We start from the raw sequence: 15,337 nt of genomic DNA, 5'->3' as shown, positions 1-15,337 counted from the left end.
ATTCATTCTTGAATTCATTCCTCACTTATTCGTCAAATAGGGACATAATGTCTATTGTTTTGGTAAATTCATCTCTTAGTCGAGAATTATGAGTTGATTATGTTTGTTATTGAAATGTTGTAGTTCTCTCTAATGTTTTATGATTTTTCGCTTTTCGTTTAAGTTTTATCTTTTTTTGAATGTTTTCCGATATGCATTTAAAATGTTTATGTTTACAAATTTCACTCCAACGTATTTTCTATATCATCTCACTTAACTGAAATTTAAAAACTTCTTTCATTTCATTTTTGCTAACAGAGAAGTGAAATTGTGCGTTGATACGAAATGTGGAATGTTCATTTTTCCTAATTATTGCTATTGTTTAACATATTTTAATCCTGTGTTTTGAATGGGATATTCGTTCTGACAGATAGTTGAACATAAATTTGAGTCAAACATACAAAACAATTAATAACATAACTTTGCAGAAGTATTTCTGATGTTACAAATACATATTTTTTTATTGTTTCAGACAAACTTAACTCCGAATTTTGAAATGAAATCTTCAATAAAAAATTCTACTAATTGTAGAATAGCATTCATTTATAATTTATAACAATAAAAATGAGCATATTTTGATAGTAAAAATCAATAAACAATAATAACATAATTTTTTCTCATCACTCATTTCATAAATATCATTCAAATAAAAATTCCATCTTTTTTCCCTTTCTGAAGGATAACATAAGCACTTCGAAATTCTCCCTTTTTAACTTTCACAAAATCCATCAAAAGCAAGTCTTCTGCTCCTGTTTCTTCAGACAGCGTCCACAAGTAGTTGGATAATCCTTTTTCTATGAACGTCTTTTCTTTGTCTAATGACATAAGAAGACTTCTCACTGTTTCGAATGCACAAAGACGAACATAATTCTCTTCAGCCAGCTGTTCAAATAAACTCATTGCCAACGAGCAAATTCCAGAGCGAGCAAGAATTTTCATTGGATCAACAGTAATCGGGATATGGTTCGAAAAGTCAGGTGAAATTTGGCTCAAGTCAACACTCAAAACGTTAAATACCTCTCTTTCTGTTGTTTTCAATATCATCTCTGATGAGGCTTCTGTTGCAAAGAAGTTGATTGACAGAATCATCCATCTGTCCCATTTCGAAGGAAAGAATGCAGCGTGCCTCTGATGAGCATCTGGGCAGTGCGGAGACAGCAAAGTAAGCGATGAATACGAAGTCAAATTAACCATTTGTTCCAGCAAATCTGAAGAATTTGCAAAACTTTCGCGCATGTGATGGTATTCTTTCAACATCCTTCGGAGAAGGCTAAGAGCTGCGCTTGTTAAGCATTGCATTCTCTTCAGATGGGAGAACCCATCGACCTCGTCATTCAAATTGACTGTTTTTTCTTCTGTCGAAATTTTGTCAAGATTCTCCGTTTTCTTGTCTCTCAGCTTAAAAGTATCGGATAACGTCTGTCGGAACAGTTGACACAATTTTGTTGTTATTCCTTGTTGAACAAGGTCATATCCAATGGAGTTATTACCGTTTGAAAGTAAGTAAAGTGAATAATAAGCAGCATTTGTAACAGATAGTGAAGGGTGAACAATCAACGGATATAAAATCGAATGAATTCCCACATGAATAATAATGCTTCTTGAAGCTGTGAGTTAAACATTTTCAAAATAGTACATTATTGTTTGAAAATAAAAAAAAAATCAAGTTTGAAGTTATCAACAGGGACTTGTCATACTTGAAACTTCTCCCAAATAACCAATTCCATGCACAGCTTCTATTACTTTTTCTGTTATCTCTTTTTCTTCAATATGTTCTTCAATGATGCTTCGAAGATGTGCTGTAAGTTTTAATATAACGGTCTCTGTTGTTGTTTGTGCTTTAAGAAGATGAGCTGTCGAGCATACAATTTCTGCTGTTGGTATAATATCTTGACGTGTTCCAACAATTGACGATATCATCATATTCAACAAATTACCTCTTGAAAATCTCGAATAAAGAGGGTGTGTTTCTCCTTCTTTAAGAGATCTAGATATTTTCGCTATTATTTGTAAAAGTGACGGATAAAATTTTGATCTTATTTCAGCTGTTCCAGATTCCAATATTTTTTCAATTTGCGAAGTTATTGTTGAAGTGAAGCCAGTTATCAAGGTCTCAATATCTGCATGTTGAATATCAAAGGAAAGAGAATCATAGTCTTTAATAGATGGGTGATCTTTTGAAACAACCAATAATAACGATCCTTCATTAAAAAAAGATGATATTATTAAATAAAATTAAATATATAGCAAACTGCTAAACATTGCCTCCTTTTCCTTGAAAAAAATTGCAAAATTCCTTAGTTATTTGTATGATTAAATATGTATTTTTGCAACAATGTAACTTCCAATCTGTTACAAAAAACAATGAACGAATATATTCAATATTAAACAAATGATATAACTAACTTATATAAAAAGAATTTTAATCACACGTTATAAGAACTGTTTATTGCTTTCACGAAAATGTATTTCTCAACGTTAAAAACTTGAATAAGAAATATTATTAAAAATGGGAACGAATTTTGGGTAATTAATGCGAAAAAATAAGCAAAGAAAATCAAAGAATAGAGATGAAATTGAATAATTTGATAGTTAGAAAGAAAAAGAAGAAGAAAAGGAAAACTGAAAATGCGAAAAAATGAAAAATGAGAAAATATAATAATAAAAAAAAATAAATATTATTCGAAAAATAAAGAAAATATATTGCAGAAAAAAAATGAAAAAATGATAAAATATGAATGATGAAAAATACGTCATTATGAAAATGAAATTGAGCAATTATGGATGTAATGAGATAATTGATTGTTGTTTTGAAATTCATGATAAAATGCTTTATAGTTTCTCCATATAAAAAAAATTATTTATGTAATTATTTGTATGAATTTGACTTTTTAGTAATGTGATTATGTTCAACCATGTATATTGTGATATCAAATTTATCAAAAATTAACTGATATGGCTGATCCTTTTTGAAATCATACTTTCGTTCGAGTTTTAATCAAAATTTTTTTCTCAATGGGATTTTGAAAAATTGAGCTTAAACTGAAAATGCATCTTATTCATGATGTTGTTATATCAGATAAACATTTTCATAAAAATCCCATTGAGACAGAAATTTTGATCAAAACTGGAACGAAAGTATGATTTTAAAAAGGATCAGCCATATACTGGAGATTATTTTTGAAATTTTGATTTTTCTGAATGAATGGATAGTTAAAACCCTTTTTTTTCAATTATACAGAAATTAACGATAAAAATGATAACGTTATAAAAGTTATGGTTTTGTAATAAAAAGAATAAAGTATTCGCAATAATTAATTATTATTACGATGTCGATTTTCGTTGTTCCTTATACATGATTCAAGATAAAAAATCATACGGGCAAGTATTTCTGAAATCATAATTTTTTTCGAGATGTGGTATTTATCACTTTTTTCTGTCAATAACTTTAAAATAATCCTTTTCAAAATTTTTGAATTTCAGAAGTTTCAAATGAAAGTCTTTTATAAGCATTCATAAATATTTATTTGGCAGACAATACTACCACTTGAATAAAATTTTTTTGAAAAGTTCCCTTTGTTTAATTTTCAAAGAAAATAAAAAATTCATAGTTCAATCAATTTTCTGTTATCTCTCATGAAACTTCACAAAAATGGAAATAATTACATTGTCAAGATCTTATATTCATGACAGAGAAATTTGGTGAGTGAAAACAGAAATCTGATCGAAATATGTAAATTTTGGTTTATTAGATATTATAGCAAAAGGAACTTTTCAAAAAAATTTTTACTCATGTATTTTTATATTCTGCGCACAAAATGATATTTTTTTCACTATGCTTACGATATTATTCTCATCTTGGCAATTTTTCCATATCGAAAAAAACAACCTAAAAAATCAAAAATGAAGTTTCACAAGAATTTTACGAAAGGATAAATTAAAAACTGAAGGATAATTATTCAAAAGTTGTTACAGATATCGCATAAAATACCGGACATCGCACAAAATACCGGACAAGATCAATTTCACAATAACCGCAAGAGGAATAATTCTGACTATTTTCCTCAAAACACACCTCATCAATACAAACTCAATTGATATACAAGACTTTTAGGAAAGCTTCGCTTGAGCTCAGAAAAAATATATATCGAAATCTCGGAGTAACTCAAAATCCTGTTTCTCCGAAATTTTAAAAAATAAATTTCTCTGAGCACAAATGAGGCGATTTTTAAAGTCTCGTATATCAATTGAGTTTGTATTGATGAGGTGTGTTTTGAGGAAAATAGTCAGAATTATTCCTCTTGCGGTTATTGTGAAATTGATCTTGTCCGGTATTTTGTGCGATGTCCGGTATTTTATGCGATATCTGTATATATATATATATATATATTTATCTAGCCCTGGGTGACGTGGTGACTTCTGACGTGACCTTTTCGATTTTTGACGGACGTGTCATATTTTTCCACGTCATAAGAAAAAATCAAAGAATTAATTAAGTTTTTATAAAAAAAAAAAGTATTTCCAAATCATGTAGTTTTTTTTATTATAAAAAAACCAAAAAAAATTTTATAAATCTTTCTTTATTAATTTTTCCATAATGTATTTTTCACTGACGTGAAAGCGTATATCGGAATTTTGACACGTCACTGACGTCAGTGACTTCTGACTCCACTTCAAGTCAGTTTTACTTTAAAATAAAAAAAATCTGCAGAAGAATGAATAACACAAGTTATATCTAAAAAAAAGGTTTGATTTTATATTTCTAAAGGAAGCATCCATAAATTTTTGTTTTATTATCTGAATATGCAACTATTTTACAAAAGAAGCTAGTTCAAACAAAAAAAAAAAGCAACATAATTAAACCATATGAAGTTTTTCTCAATTGCACAAACATTCAAATGCAAAATATTGACAAGGTCTGAATTTAAAACTATTTTATCAAGAGTTAATTTACTTATTTTTTTATAGATCATTATGAGAATTGCTTTGGTCAACTTGTTTGAAAAACAAATGTCTTTCAAGATTTTCGTTGAAAAATATAAACGTTATGAATATCCTGCTTGTTAATAAATGAAAATGGATTCTGTAAAAGGATTTGTGCAACCAATTCTTATTTCCATATCATTATGGAAAATATCATTTGACAATTTACAATATATGGCCTAATTATTTTTCCTGATAAAAATCAGGATCAATTTGCGCAAAAATTAAAAATGTTTGGATACCCTTCAGTTTGAGGAGCATTAACAACACGAAAAAGCGAGTGGGATTTGTTATCAAATGATTGAAAATGTTACGTTCTTTTCACATGTTCTTGTAATGCGCGGAATTAGTATTATTAAACATATGACCTTTCATATTTTCATAAATATACGAAAATTATCCAACTTGAATAATACAAGCGTTCAAAATTTGAACGCTTTTAAAAATTCTTCTCGTTTTCTTTTTTTCCTAATCATAAGTGTTCACTCAGCGTTTGTTTCTCTCTTGTGAAGTTGATTCAAATTTATCGACTAAAGAGAAGTTTATAAAGAGCCCAGATAACCACAAAACAACAAAGAAGCGCAGGAGATACAGCTCGGTGATATGAGAGAACAAGATAATTTCCATTTTTGATGAAATTCGTTCGAAAATTAGCTACTCGGGGAAGATTTTCAAAGAATAAAAAAGAAATTGAGAGAATGAAGAAAATTATTATTTTTATTTTTTGTTTTTGTTTTCGTTACACATTCCGATGGAATGATATGGAAAAATTAATACTGTTTAAATATTTATTCTGACAACAATCTGTTTTCAATTCGTGAAATTAAGTAAAAGGAGAAAGCAAAAATCTGAATATGAAAATCTTCGAATTTCCAAAAGCATCCATAAAATAATCAGAAATTAATTTATATTTTTGGAAATAATTTACAGTTTTGTAAATCAAACATTTCTTGAAAGCAAATGATGATATCTTCATATCCTTCTTCTTCTATCTTTTCAAAAACTTTCTTTTTCAATGCTTTTCGTTCCTCTTCTTCCATTTCGCAATACTCCTTTCCTTCCTTTTCATCATGATGATGAAATGGTAGAAAAGGATGATCCTCTTTTTTTAATCGATATAAAATATAACCAAAAATTTCTTGGAATTTTTTAAACTTTCGATCATTCAATGTTGACATGTGAATCTCTTTCAAAAATACATCAATAGCTCCACTCTCCTATAAGTTATTAACTTTTGATCTGTTTCTTTTTGCAGCAGTATTAAGCGAACTATTGCATCCCTTGCAAATTTCTCTGTGATTATTCTTTGCTACTCTAAACGCCATAACAATGCTGCTAAAAGCCCAGCACATTCTTTATCCCTCAATCGATACCTGTCTAATTAAATGTTTAGCGTTGCAATCCATCTCAACATTATAAACTCTTCTTTCTTTTCTTTCACCTTTTCTTCTATCTCTTTCTTCCAATCTTCACATTTTGAAATATCTTCCAGTTCTCTTGCTGCATCCTTCCCAAAATGCAGATCATTCTCGATGACTTCTTCCAGACATTTGCCTTTTTATAATCTGTTCATCAAAAACCGCCAAGCTGATTGATAGGCAAGCTGAGTGAGATTGTGGTGCTCTTGATGAAATAGGATGATCTCTTTGATCTCATTCAAATACAATTCTTTTGTCACTCTCTGACAATTCTAAAAAAATGATGATGAAAATAAAGCTACAAAAACAATTCCTTTCCCATGATAAGTCAATATTACTTTAAGAAAGCAACGCCATTTCCACTTTTTTTTGGGCTTCTTCGCTTTCCTCTTTCTTCAACGCAACTTTCAGCAGACAAGGCACACATATTGAAATAAATTTCGATGATGTTGTAAATCCGGTTTAAATATTGCATTTTCAAAGATCAACAAGAAACTTTTCATTCTTTTCTTCCTTTTCTTTTCTTCTTCAATTATCATCTTCACAAATCTTGCATCCAAAGAAGTTCGCTGAAAATTTGATCATCACGAAAAGTTCAACGCATTGGAATGTCCAATGTACTTCGACAGCAACAGAGTATTTTCGATAAAATATTTCTCTTTTTAACTTATTCCATCTATTTTGTCGAACAGTTCTTCCAAAATAACAAATGTGTTTTCTTTGCAGCTCATCTTCTCCATAACTCCATTCATCTCCTCAATTTTGCTTTCTGTTCATCCTCACTGCAATGCTTCAGCAAAGAAAACAATTTTTCAAAAAACAAAAAATGAAGAAAGAAATCCACTCATCATATGTTCAAAATTAACCACTTTGCACACCTGTGTATTTTTACGAAATACCCTAAATCTGATTATTGATAATGCAATTGTGTTTAGAAAGCTATGTTGTTTTCATTCAAAAATTGGATAACAATATGCTTGTGCTCTTCAATTCCAAATGAAAGAATAATAATAAGAAGCAATGAAAAGGTTGCACTCACACCATCATCTTTCATTCATTCATATCTCATTTGTTATTTTTTTCAAAGCAAGTTTTAATTCCTCATCATATAAAAATGGGATTTTTGATTTCATATTTTTTAATATATTCCAAAAATATTTACTGAATTTTGCAAAAAAATAAATAAGTAAATTTTTCAAATCAACAGCAAATATGTTTTTTTTTTTTTTTTTTTTTTTTTTTTTTTTTTTTTTTTTTTTTTTTTTTTTTTTTTCAATTGAAGTGGAAAATAGGTGACGGACGTGGAGAATTTTTTCTTCACGTCACCCAGGGCTATATTTATCACCTTAATAAAATGAATGAAGAAAGATTTTTATGTACTTTATATATTTACAATTTTTTTATGATTCAAAAATTTCATTTGTTACAAATTGTTTTCAATTTGAATTATTAATGACTGAAATATGTGAGAGAACATTTATAATAAATATCAAAAGATTTTCAAAGAAGACAAGAAAATTCCATTTTCATCAAAAACTTTTTTAGGATTTTCATCCCATGATATAAATTTGAATTTGATAGAAAGAGAAATGGAGCTTGACCTTGGACATCCATTTCCTGCTGAAGAAATCAGAGGTATTGCAACTATATATTATACATCAATTATATATATTTCTTTTTTATGTTTTAAAGAAATTGCAAGAGAAACTTATAACTCAATTTTACAACCTTCAACTGAATTCCAAAATTCAAGGTGCGAGATAAAATCTTTTTTGGATCATTTTAAAGAATAAAACTAAATATTGAATGATAATAATTTTTGATGAATCTTTTTTTACGTTTCAGGCTTGATTTTTGGACAAATTCAATACTTGAAGGCATTTTGAAAAAACTTTCAATGCTAAAACATCAATACAAATACTCTGGTTTGAACATTTTTATTTATTTATTTTTTATCAACAGAAAAAAATATTTTTTCCCTTATTTAACAAAATAGTTTCCTGTGTAATAATTCAAAACGTTGGAGCAGGAGTTGTATCGTCCTCAATGTGTCTTTGGGATAAAACCACTGATAGTTTGAGAAATATTTAATGACATTTTTTATGATTGAATTTAATATTTCTTTGATTTTAATGTGAAATGCTCTTTTCTCTTGTATTTTTAAAGATTTTTTGATGGAACCTTGGAGTAATGAAACAATACAAGCATATGTTACAGTTTATGGATTTGCTTTGTAAGTAGAACACATTATTTATTTATTTTGCGTTACCATGAAGTTATATTTGTTGTTTGCAAGAGATCACATTTATTTTAAAAGTTGTTTTTACAGTTTAAAATTATGCAATTTACTAACGGTTGTGTTATCTTTTGTGAAATGTTGTTCTTCTCTTTATTTCAAATTGTTATTTCATATGTAAGGAATTATTTTTTCAGTGTGCATTTTTTGAATGTTGGATAATATATTGAGGTGATTTAATAAAGTGAATTGCAGATAATTTATGATATTTTAACAAACCGGTATTCGTTACGAATGATTACTTTCACTGTTGCACTGGAATTTGTGTTGAACAATCAAAAAACAAACAAATTTTTAATTATTAGGAGTTTCTTTCTTTCTCATTTTCTAATCGTTAATGGACTTCACCCATTTATTTGCACAACACTTCATTCACACCTTTTAAAGGCTCGCCTCAAGAAAATACCATTCTTTTTTGTGTCTCTTTCATTCATTATCGTTCTCTTTTCAAACTCACACGACAATAATGATTTCATTTTAACCAAGTTGTTTCCTCAATGATTAAAAAAAGATTTTTCTCTTTTTAGGAAATGCACAAAAATATTAAAAATGTATATAAAATGAAGTGATTTATATCAGTGTGCAAATCTATCGATAGTAATAAAGTATTTATCACAAAGCTTCATGAAACATTTGTGAAATAACAAATAAATGCATGTTGAAATCAAAATCAAACATTGTTTTTTTATGTCGAGAAGCAATGAAATTAGTGATTTGCAACTTTATTTAGAAAAGATTTTTTTTGAAAAAATGTGACTTTATTAAACTTAAATAAACTAAAATTTGAATTTTCTTAATCAAATGACAAACCGAAAAATATTCTACATAAAACTCTAAAAGAATTTTCACACAAAAAAGAAGAATTGAGATGATTGTTAAATGGAGTCTTCATTGCATATTTCATTCCGAATTATTCGCACAATTCCACAATCATCAAAATTTATTTGATATCAATCTTTGAACCAACTCGATTCATTAAACTAATTTAACAACAAAAACAACTGAATTTCCAAGAATTAGTACCAATAAATTGAAAATGCGAAGAACAAAACAACCATTCAAAAGCAATTGCTCAATAAATAATTACTAAAATTTGGTGCTCAATAAATAAAAGGAAATCTTCAACAAAATTGTAACGTGGAGCAAATCACGTTTTAGTTAACATTTATAAAATTATTGTATAAAATCTGGTATGTTGGATATTTTCATGGAAAATTGAAAAAAAATGCTGAAAAAAAATATTCATTCTTTACAAATATAATATGCGATATATTCCCGCTCATAAACTTCAACAATATTTATATATTCAAAAATTTAAAATATAAAAAGTCAAAGTGTGTATAACGAAATATTTTTTAAAATAAAATGAAAAGATTTTAAATCGTATTATAATTCATTTTGATCAAAAATCAAAAAAAATCACACCTTTAATCAAATTTACACTTATAAAATTATTAAGAAGGAAAGAGTTAAGATGACATTTTGAACCATATAAACATTTTTTTGAAATGATCGAACTTTCAAGAAGGGAACAAGAGGATGGAGTTGTGCCCTTTGATGGTGTTTCAAAAGAAGAAACACTTCAACAAGCAAGAGCATTTAATACACATGGATCAAAACCTTCAAAATGGTATTGCTGTTAATTTTAATATTTTCTGATTCTTTTATTCATTGGAATATTTTTTAGTCGCGTTATTTTATGTAGAATTCTTTGGCTTATACACAGTGGAGAATATTTGTCGGAACCAGAGCGAGCATCTGTATTTTTTAGGACAACCAATCTGTTTATGCAGAATGATGTTTTGCTATCATTTTTAAATATTAATTTCATAAATTTATAAAACTTTATATTTTATCATTTTATTTTCATCCAGGTACATTTGCACCGTCTTTTGTTTCTTGCTTGCAAATCCCTCAGACCGTCTCAAGATAATGTTATTATTGTTACAAGCTCTTTGACAAAAGATATAACGAGTGAAACGCCCGGATTTCGAGCAAATGCTTTAAGGGTTCTTGCACAAATTGTGGATGTTTGCGAACATTTAAATATTTTTTTTGGAGATTATTGTCATGATAATTGTTATATCAATTAAGAATTCATTTTTGCTTCAAGTGGAGAAATATTTTCAAGCAGCTCTTGTTGATCCTAGTTCAGAAGTTGCTTCTGCTAGCTTACTGGCATGCATCAAAATTGCGAAAACCAATCCTGAGGCTGTTCGTAGATGGATTGCCTCAATTACAGATTGCTTGACGAAGCATAGGACAATTACACAGTATCATGCGCTTGCTGCATTTCACGCTATCCGGAAAGATGATCCGTTATCTGTTGCTAAAGTTCTATTGACTGAAGCATCGCAAGTTCGAAATCATCTTGCGCAATGCTTGCAAATTCGCTATGCAGCTGAGGTGTTGTTAAAGCGACATCCTCCTCGCCAGATGAACAGGCAGCAGCAAAATTCGTTCAGAGACGGAGGAAATGGAGAGTGGAATGATACAGACAGAAAGCTTCTAAAAGTTATAGAGTCTGGTTTCGATTCAGTCTCCGAGAAGGTTCAAATTGAGGCACTTCAGGGCATTTTTAAAATCAATCAGGAAGCTCAAGAAAGCGACAGATTGACAGTTGGTTTGCATTTTATTTGTTGACTCTTTCTTTTTTTCACTTTTTCTGTTTTTATTTTGACCGGTTAATATTTTACAAATCTTTGAACCATACCATTGCAATTTGCATTTATCAAACGTTGGACCTTATTAATAAATGGCGAATTTTATTAACTACCGCACTTTTGTCATATGTGTAAAACAACCCATGCACGCTGAACAGTTTTGTCTACACTTCTGCGCGGAAGTGACTCTTCAACACGATTTGCTACACTTCGTGCGATCCACAATCACTACTGCCCAAATGCAGGCAATGCACATTCATCACCTTCACTCAGCCTGCTGTCGTTTCTTCCCTGCACTCTCCTCGAATCGCTGCTCAGCGATGACAACAAGCAGACAGCCACGTGGGCTGCAGTGCTGCTGCTGTCTGTGGCTGAAGACGGAGGCTTTGCGATCGGCTCTTCGTCTTCTTCCAGCTCGCAATCAGCCATTTCAGGCTACGGTGTGGAGAAGTACACGCGCCTGATTGTACAGCTGGAGGAGGCACAGCAAATCGAGCTTATCGATGCTGCTGTGCGCTTTGGACTTGCAAAGGCTGAAGGAAAAAGAACAGCTGCAGATTCTCCAGGTGATGCATCGTTCTCTCCATCGTCGGGGCAGAAGAAGAGCAGAACGAGAGGAGCAAAGGAAGAGATGACAGCTGAGAAAGCTGTTTTATGTGTGATGACACTTCTATCATCATCGCTGCATGTTGAAGGAAGAAAACAGATGAAGTCGAAGGCGATTGACTCGATCATCACTTTGATGAACCGCATGCCATCGATCCAGTCTGAAGGACTGACGCGTCTGTGCGAATTTGTTGAAGACTGCGATGACAGTTCACTTAGTCGGCGCATCAACCGCCTCTTCAGCGACGCCACTGCTGCCTGGAAGGACCAGCATTGCCAGCTGCGGAGAGCAGAGAGCGCTCAGGCGAATGGGCAGAGCACAGCGGAGGAAGAGCAATTGAAGGTCAAGCAGGAAAGCGAGGAAGACTACAGAAAGCTCCGTGGATCTTCGCTTGAGGCTCCTACGCTGTTTGAATCTCGATTGAACAACGCACTGAAAGGCATCATCTACAGCCAGCAAGGCAGCGAAAAGGGAAGTGCTAAGAACTCTTCGCTTGATCTACTGATGGATGCAGCATCACTTGCTGGACTGCCTCCTTCATCAACCGCATTCCTCTCGAATCTGAAGAACAAAATGCCTCAGCAGTCAACTCCTGAACAATCTGCTTCTTCTGAAGACAATAACAATAGTTTTGTTTCGCAGTTCATCCCACCACAGCTGTCCAATGCTGTTACATCTACACCTGCATCATTTGCTGCGTCGTGCTCGCACATTGCTCCTCTTTCCTCATCGCTCATAAGTCAATACGCTCCATCCGCAACTGATTCATTGCCATCTTCTCCGGCATCATCATCCATTCAGTCTGTTGGCTCCTCCTCATCTTCTGCTGTCTCCTCCACCTCTTTTGCATCCTTTGATCCTTCTCATTACGTGAGAGCGCTGTACAACCGTGCTCTGTTGGAAGATGCGTCTGTGAGAGCATCAGCCATCAGCTCACTGGCATCGATTGCATTGCACGCACCACATCTGCGCAAAGACATTGTGACGCTGCTGAAGCGCTTCAAGGATGACGAGAATGACGAAGTGAGAGACCGTCTGGTTTATCTGCTGTCTGCACTAAGCGATACGCAGGAGAGCACAGACGATGAGTCGCTGCCGACGAAAGGGAGGAAGCTGGGAATTGATGCGAATGTGCTGTTTGAGACAGCGCTGCCTTCGACGATGCTGTTGCTCCGATCGACAGTGGCAAGGCAGGATCTTGAGGAGGATGCAGAGGAAGAGACAGCGGGTGGAAAGGGAGACAGCAGCGCTGGAGAAAGAGAGAGAGACGAAAGCGGACGAGATAAAAGGAGAGATGCTGACGATTTGGGCAGCAGTGGCAGAGGTTCGAGAGAGGATGTTGTGCTCAAACATTTGGTATGCAATAAAAATTATTATTAGACATACAACCGAGTGGATATTGGAGATCATTGGATTATTTAATATCGTGTAATTTTTTTTTTAAAATGATTTTTAAAATATGATTCGTTTTTATGGAAATTATAATCATTTAATACTTTAATCTTTTCATTCATTCTTTCATTCTTTCTTTCTTTCATTGTGTTTGCACTTCGAATTGACAGGGACTCACTCCGGTGTTCAAGAGATCGGCTCCAGTTGCACTGACAGAACCCGAAACAGAATTCGCTGTTTCTGTTACAAAACTTATTTCTCAAAAGCAGATTGGTCTTATGGTGTGTTTTCGGAGAGAGAGATTGTTTTATCTTATGTTTGTTCCATCGAACTTTTGTGTATTAACGTTTGAATATATTTTATAATAATCATAATCATAATAATTATTATTAATTTCAAAACTTTCAATTTAATTTATAAATTTTTGATTCATTGTTGATTTGTTGAATGCAATGCTATTTTTATTGTAGTACGAAGTAACAAACACTGTGAAAGAGCTTCAATTAAGGACTGTTCAAATGGACGTCACATCATCCGATTGCATTCCTTCGCTTCTTCAGCCATCTCAGTCTGTTGCTATTCGTCATCTTGATCCTGAACAGACTTTACCAACATTCGTCACTTTCACTCGCAGCTCTGATGAAATACCAATTGGTGTGCTTAAATGAAACTTATGACGTCTTTGCGTTATTTTGTTTTTGATGCTTGAGAAAATGCAAATTGCGATTGATTATTCTGCTTTGAGAGAGCATTTCTTGTTTAATATATGTTCATAATTTTCGTTTTATTATTCTCGGCTGAAATTTTTTCTGTTTGAATTTGAACTCTCATTTCGTTAACAGGAACTCTTTCAACAACAATGCGATTTATTTCGCACGAGCTTGATCCAACTGGCAAGCCTTATGAAGATGGAGTGAAAGACTCTTACCAGTTACGCTCGCTTCATTTTTCATTGTCCGATTTTGTGAAAGGTGCTGGCTGGGGTCACACATGGAACACGGAATGGGAAGCAAACAAGAACAGCTCAAAGAGACGCAAACTTAGACTTCCTCGTGCACGCACAGTTGCAGCTGCACTGGAACTGCTGACAACCACTTTGTCACTGGCCTCTGATACGATGGATGAGATCGGAGACAACACAGAAAAGATACAAACTCGTTTGAGCGGCTTGTTTGTTGATGGCACTCCTATTGTTGGACAAGCAGAGTTTGCTTTGCAAAGTTCTGGAGTTGATGTTTCTGTTGAACTCAGATCTCGAAAAGTTTCTTTGGCAGAGATGCTTCTCTCTCTCTTATAAACAATGGAAGATAAGACGAATTCTATGAATTTTGATTTTTCATTTTTTTGACGCATTGACATTTAAAATTTAAAAAATAAAAATTGTTCTTTTTTAATTATAAACAAATCAAAATCTTATTATTAAAATTTTTATAATATAAATTTGATCAAAATTAAAAGGACTTAAAACAAATACATGCAAAACTTATTTAGTCAAACAAAAATTTGAATCACTATTTTTCAGGAAGGGTTGTTTTCAAAGATGCTTGTTATTCTGTCAAAAATAAAAGTGATTATCTCACAATCATACGAAAAGGCTCATTTCAAGCTATGAACAATTCCTGAATCTGCATTTCTCATTTCATCATGAAATAAACGATAATAAGTTCATAATTTTTATTGTTTTTAATATTTTTGAAAAAAAACTGTTTGAAATAAATTTCAAAAAAATATATGGCTGGTCAATTTTGAAATCATACATTAGTTCGAGTTTTGATCAAAATTTTTTTCTCAATGGGATTTGAAAAACTGAACCGAAACAGAAAACAAATATTGTTTTTGATGTTGTTTAAAAGGAAATATATTTATTTGCAATTCCGATTGAGAAAAACATTTTGTTCGATCTCGAACGAAAGATTAATTTCAAAAAGGATCAATTGTG

General features: G+C 31.8%; 3 protein-coding genes across 3 annotated transcripts; 2 read left to right on the top strand and 1 right to left on the bottom strand.

Moving 5' to 3' along the window:
• Window positions 1-472: 472 nt before the first annotated feature.
• On the bottom strand, window positions 473-2,552 carry MONOS_12927 (uncharacterized protein). Its single transcript, XM_067865588.1, has 4 exons — window positions 2,472-2,552; window positions 2,292-2,388; window positions 1,737-2,240; window positions 473-1,646 (listed from the first exon to the last, which is right to left on the bottom strand). The coding sequence occupies exons 2-4, from the start codon at window positions 2,299-2,301 to the stop codon at window positions 682-684; spliced, it is 1,479 nt and encodes a 492-aa protein (XP_067724753.1). The 5' UTR covers window positions 2,302-2,388; window positions 2,472-2,552; the 3' UTR covers window positions 473-681.
• Window positions 2,553-7,999: 5,447 nt separating this feature from the next.
• MONOS_11375 (dynein light chain, Tctex-1 domain containing protein) lies at window positions 8,000-9,214 on the top strand. Its single transcript, XM_067863900.1, has 5 exons — window positions 8,000-8,075; window positions 8,133-8,193; window positions 8,286-8,365; window positions 8,437-8,514; window positions 8,607-9,214. The coding sequence occupies exons 1-5, from the start codon at window positions 8,030-8,032 to the stop codon at window positions 8,675-8,677; spliced, it is 336 nt and encodes a 111-aa protein (XP_067724752.1). The 5' UTR covers window positions 8,000-8,029; the 3' UTR covers window positions 8,678-9,214.
• Window positions 9,215-10,227: 1,013 nt separating this feature from the next.
• MONOS_11374 (Coatomer subunit gamma (CopG)) lies at window positions 10,228-15,066 on the top strand. The gene is made up of 8 exons (XM_067863899.1): window positions 10,228-10,366; window positions 10,424-10,535; window positions 10,611-10,766; window positions 10,831-11,359; window positions 11,558-13,362; window positions 13,569-13,679; window positions 13,869-14,052; window positions 14,241-15,066. Exons 1-8 carry the CDS (start codon window positions 10,245-10,247, stop codon window positions 14,693-14,695), a joined length of 3,474 nt encoding a protein of 1,157 aa, XP_067724751.1. The 5' UTR covers window positions 10,228-10,244; the 3' UTR covers window positions 14,696-15,066.
• The last annotated feature ends 271 nt before the right edge of the window (window positions 15,067-15,337 follow it).

This window comes from Monocercomonoides exilis (genome assembly GCF_001643675.1).
Source record: "Monocercomonoides exilis strain PA203 chromosome Unknown scaffold32-1190040, whole genome shotgun sequence".
Lineage (NCBI taxonomy): Eukaryota > Preaxostyla > Oxymonadida > Polymastigidae > Monocercomonoides > Monocercomonoides exilis.
The sequence above is the reverse complement of the archived record's forward strand: the minus strand, read 5'-3'. Positions and strand labels throughout refer to the sequence as shown.

Coding starts and splice junctions, on each gene's coding strand:
- MONOS_12927 (XM_067865588.1), bottom strand. Junction 1,647..1,736: donor TTATTTGGGAGAAGTTTCAA/GTATGACAAGTC, acceptor TTTAACTCACAG/CTTCAAGAAGCATTATTATT.
- MONOS_11375 (XM_067863900.1), top strand. CDS start 8,030: ATGGAGCTTGACCTTGGACATCCATTTCCTGCTGAAGAAATCAGAG. Junction 8,366..8,436: donor ACATCAATACAAATACTCTG/GTTTGAACATTT, acceptor TTAACAAAATAG/TTTCCTGTGTAATAATTCAA. Junction 8,515..8,606: donor TTGGGATAAAACCACTGATA/GTTTGAGAAATA, acceptor GTATTTTTAAAG/ATTTTTTGATGGAACCTTGG.
- MONOS_11374 (XM_067863899.1), top strand. CDS start 10,245: ATGATCGAACTTTCAAGAAGGGAACAAGAGGATGGAGTTGTGCCCTTT. Junction 11,360..11,557: donor AAGCGACAGATTGACAGTTG/GTTTGCATTTTA, acceptor CACGCTGAACAG/TTTTGTCTACACTTCTGCGC. Junction 13,363..13,568: donor ATGTTGTGCTCAAACATTTG/GTATGCAATAAA, acceptor TCGAATTGACAG/GGACTCACTCCGGTGTTCAA.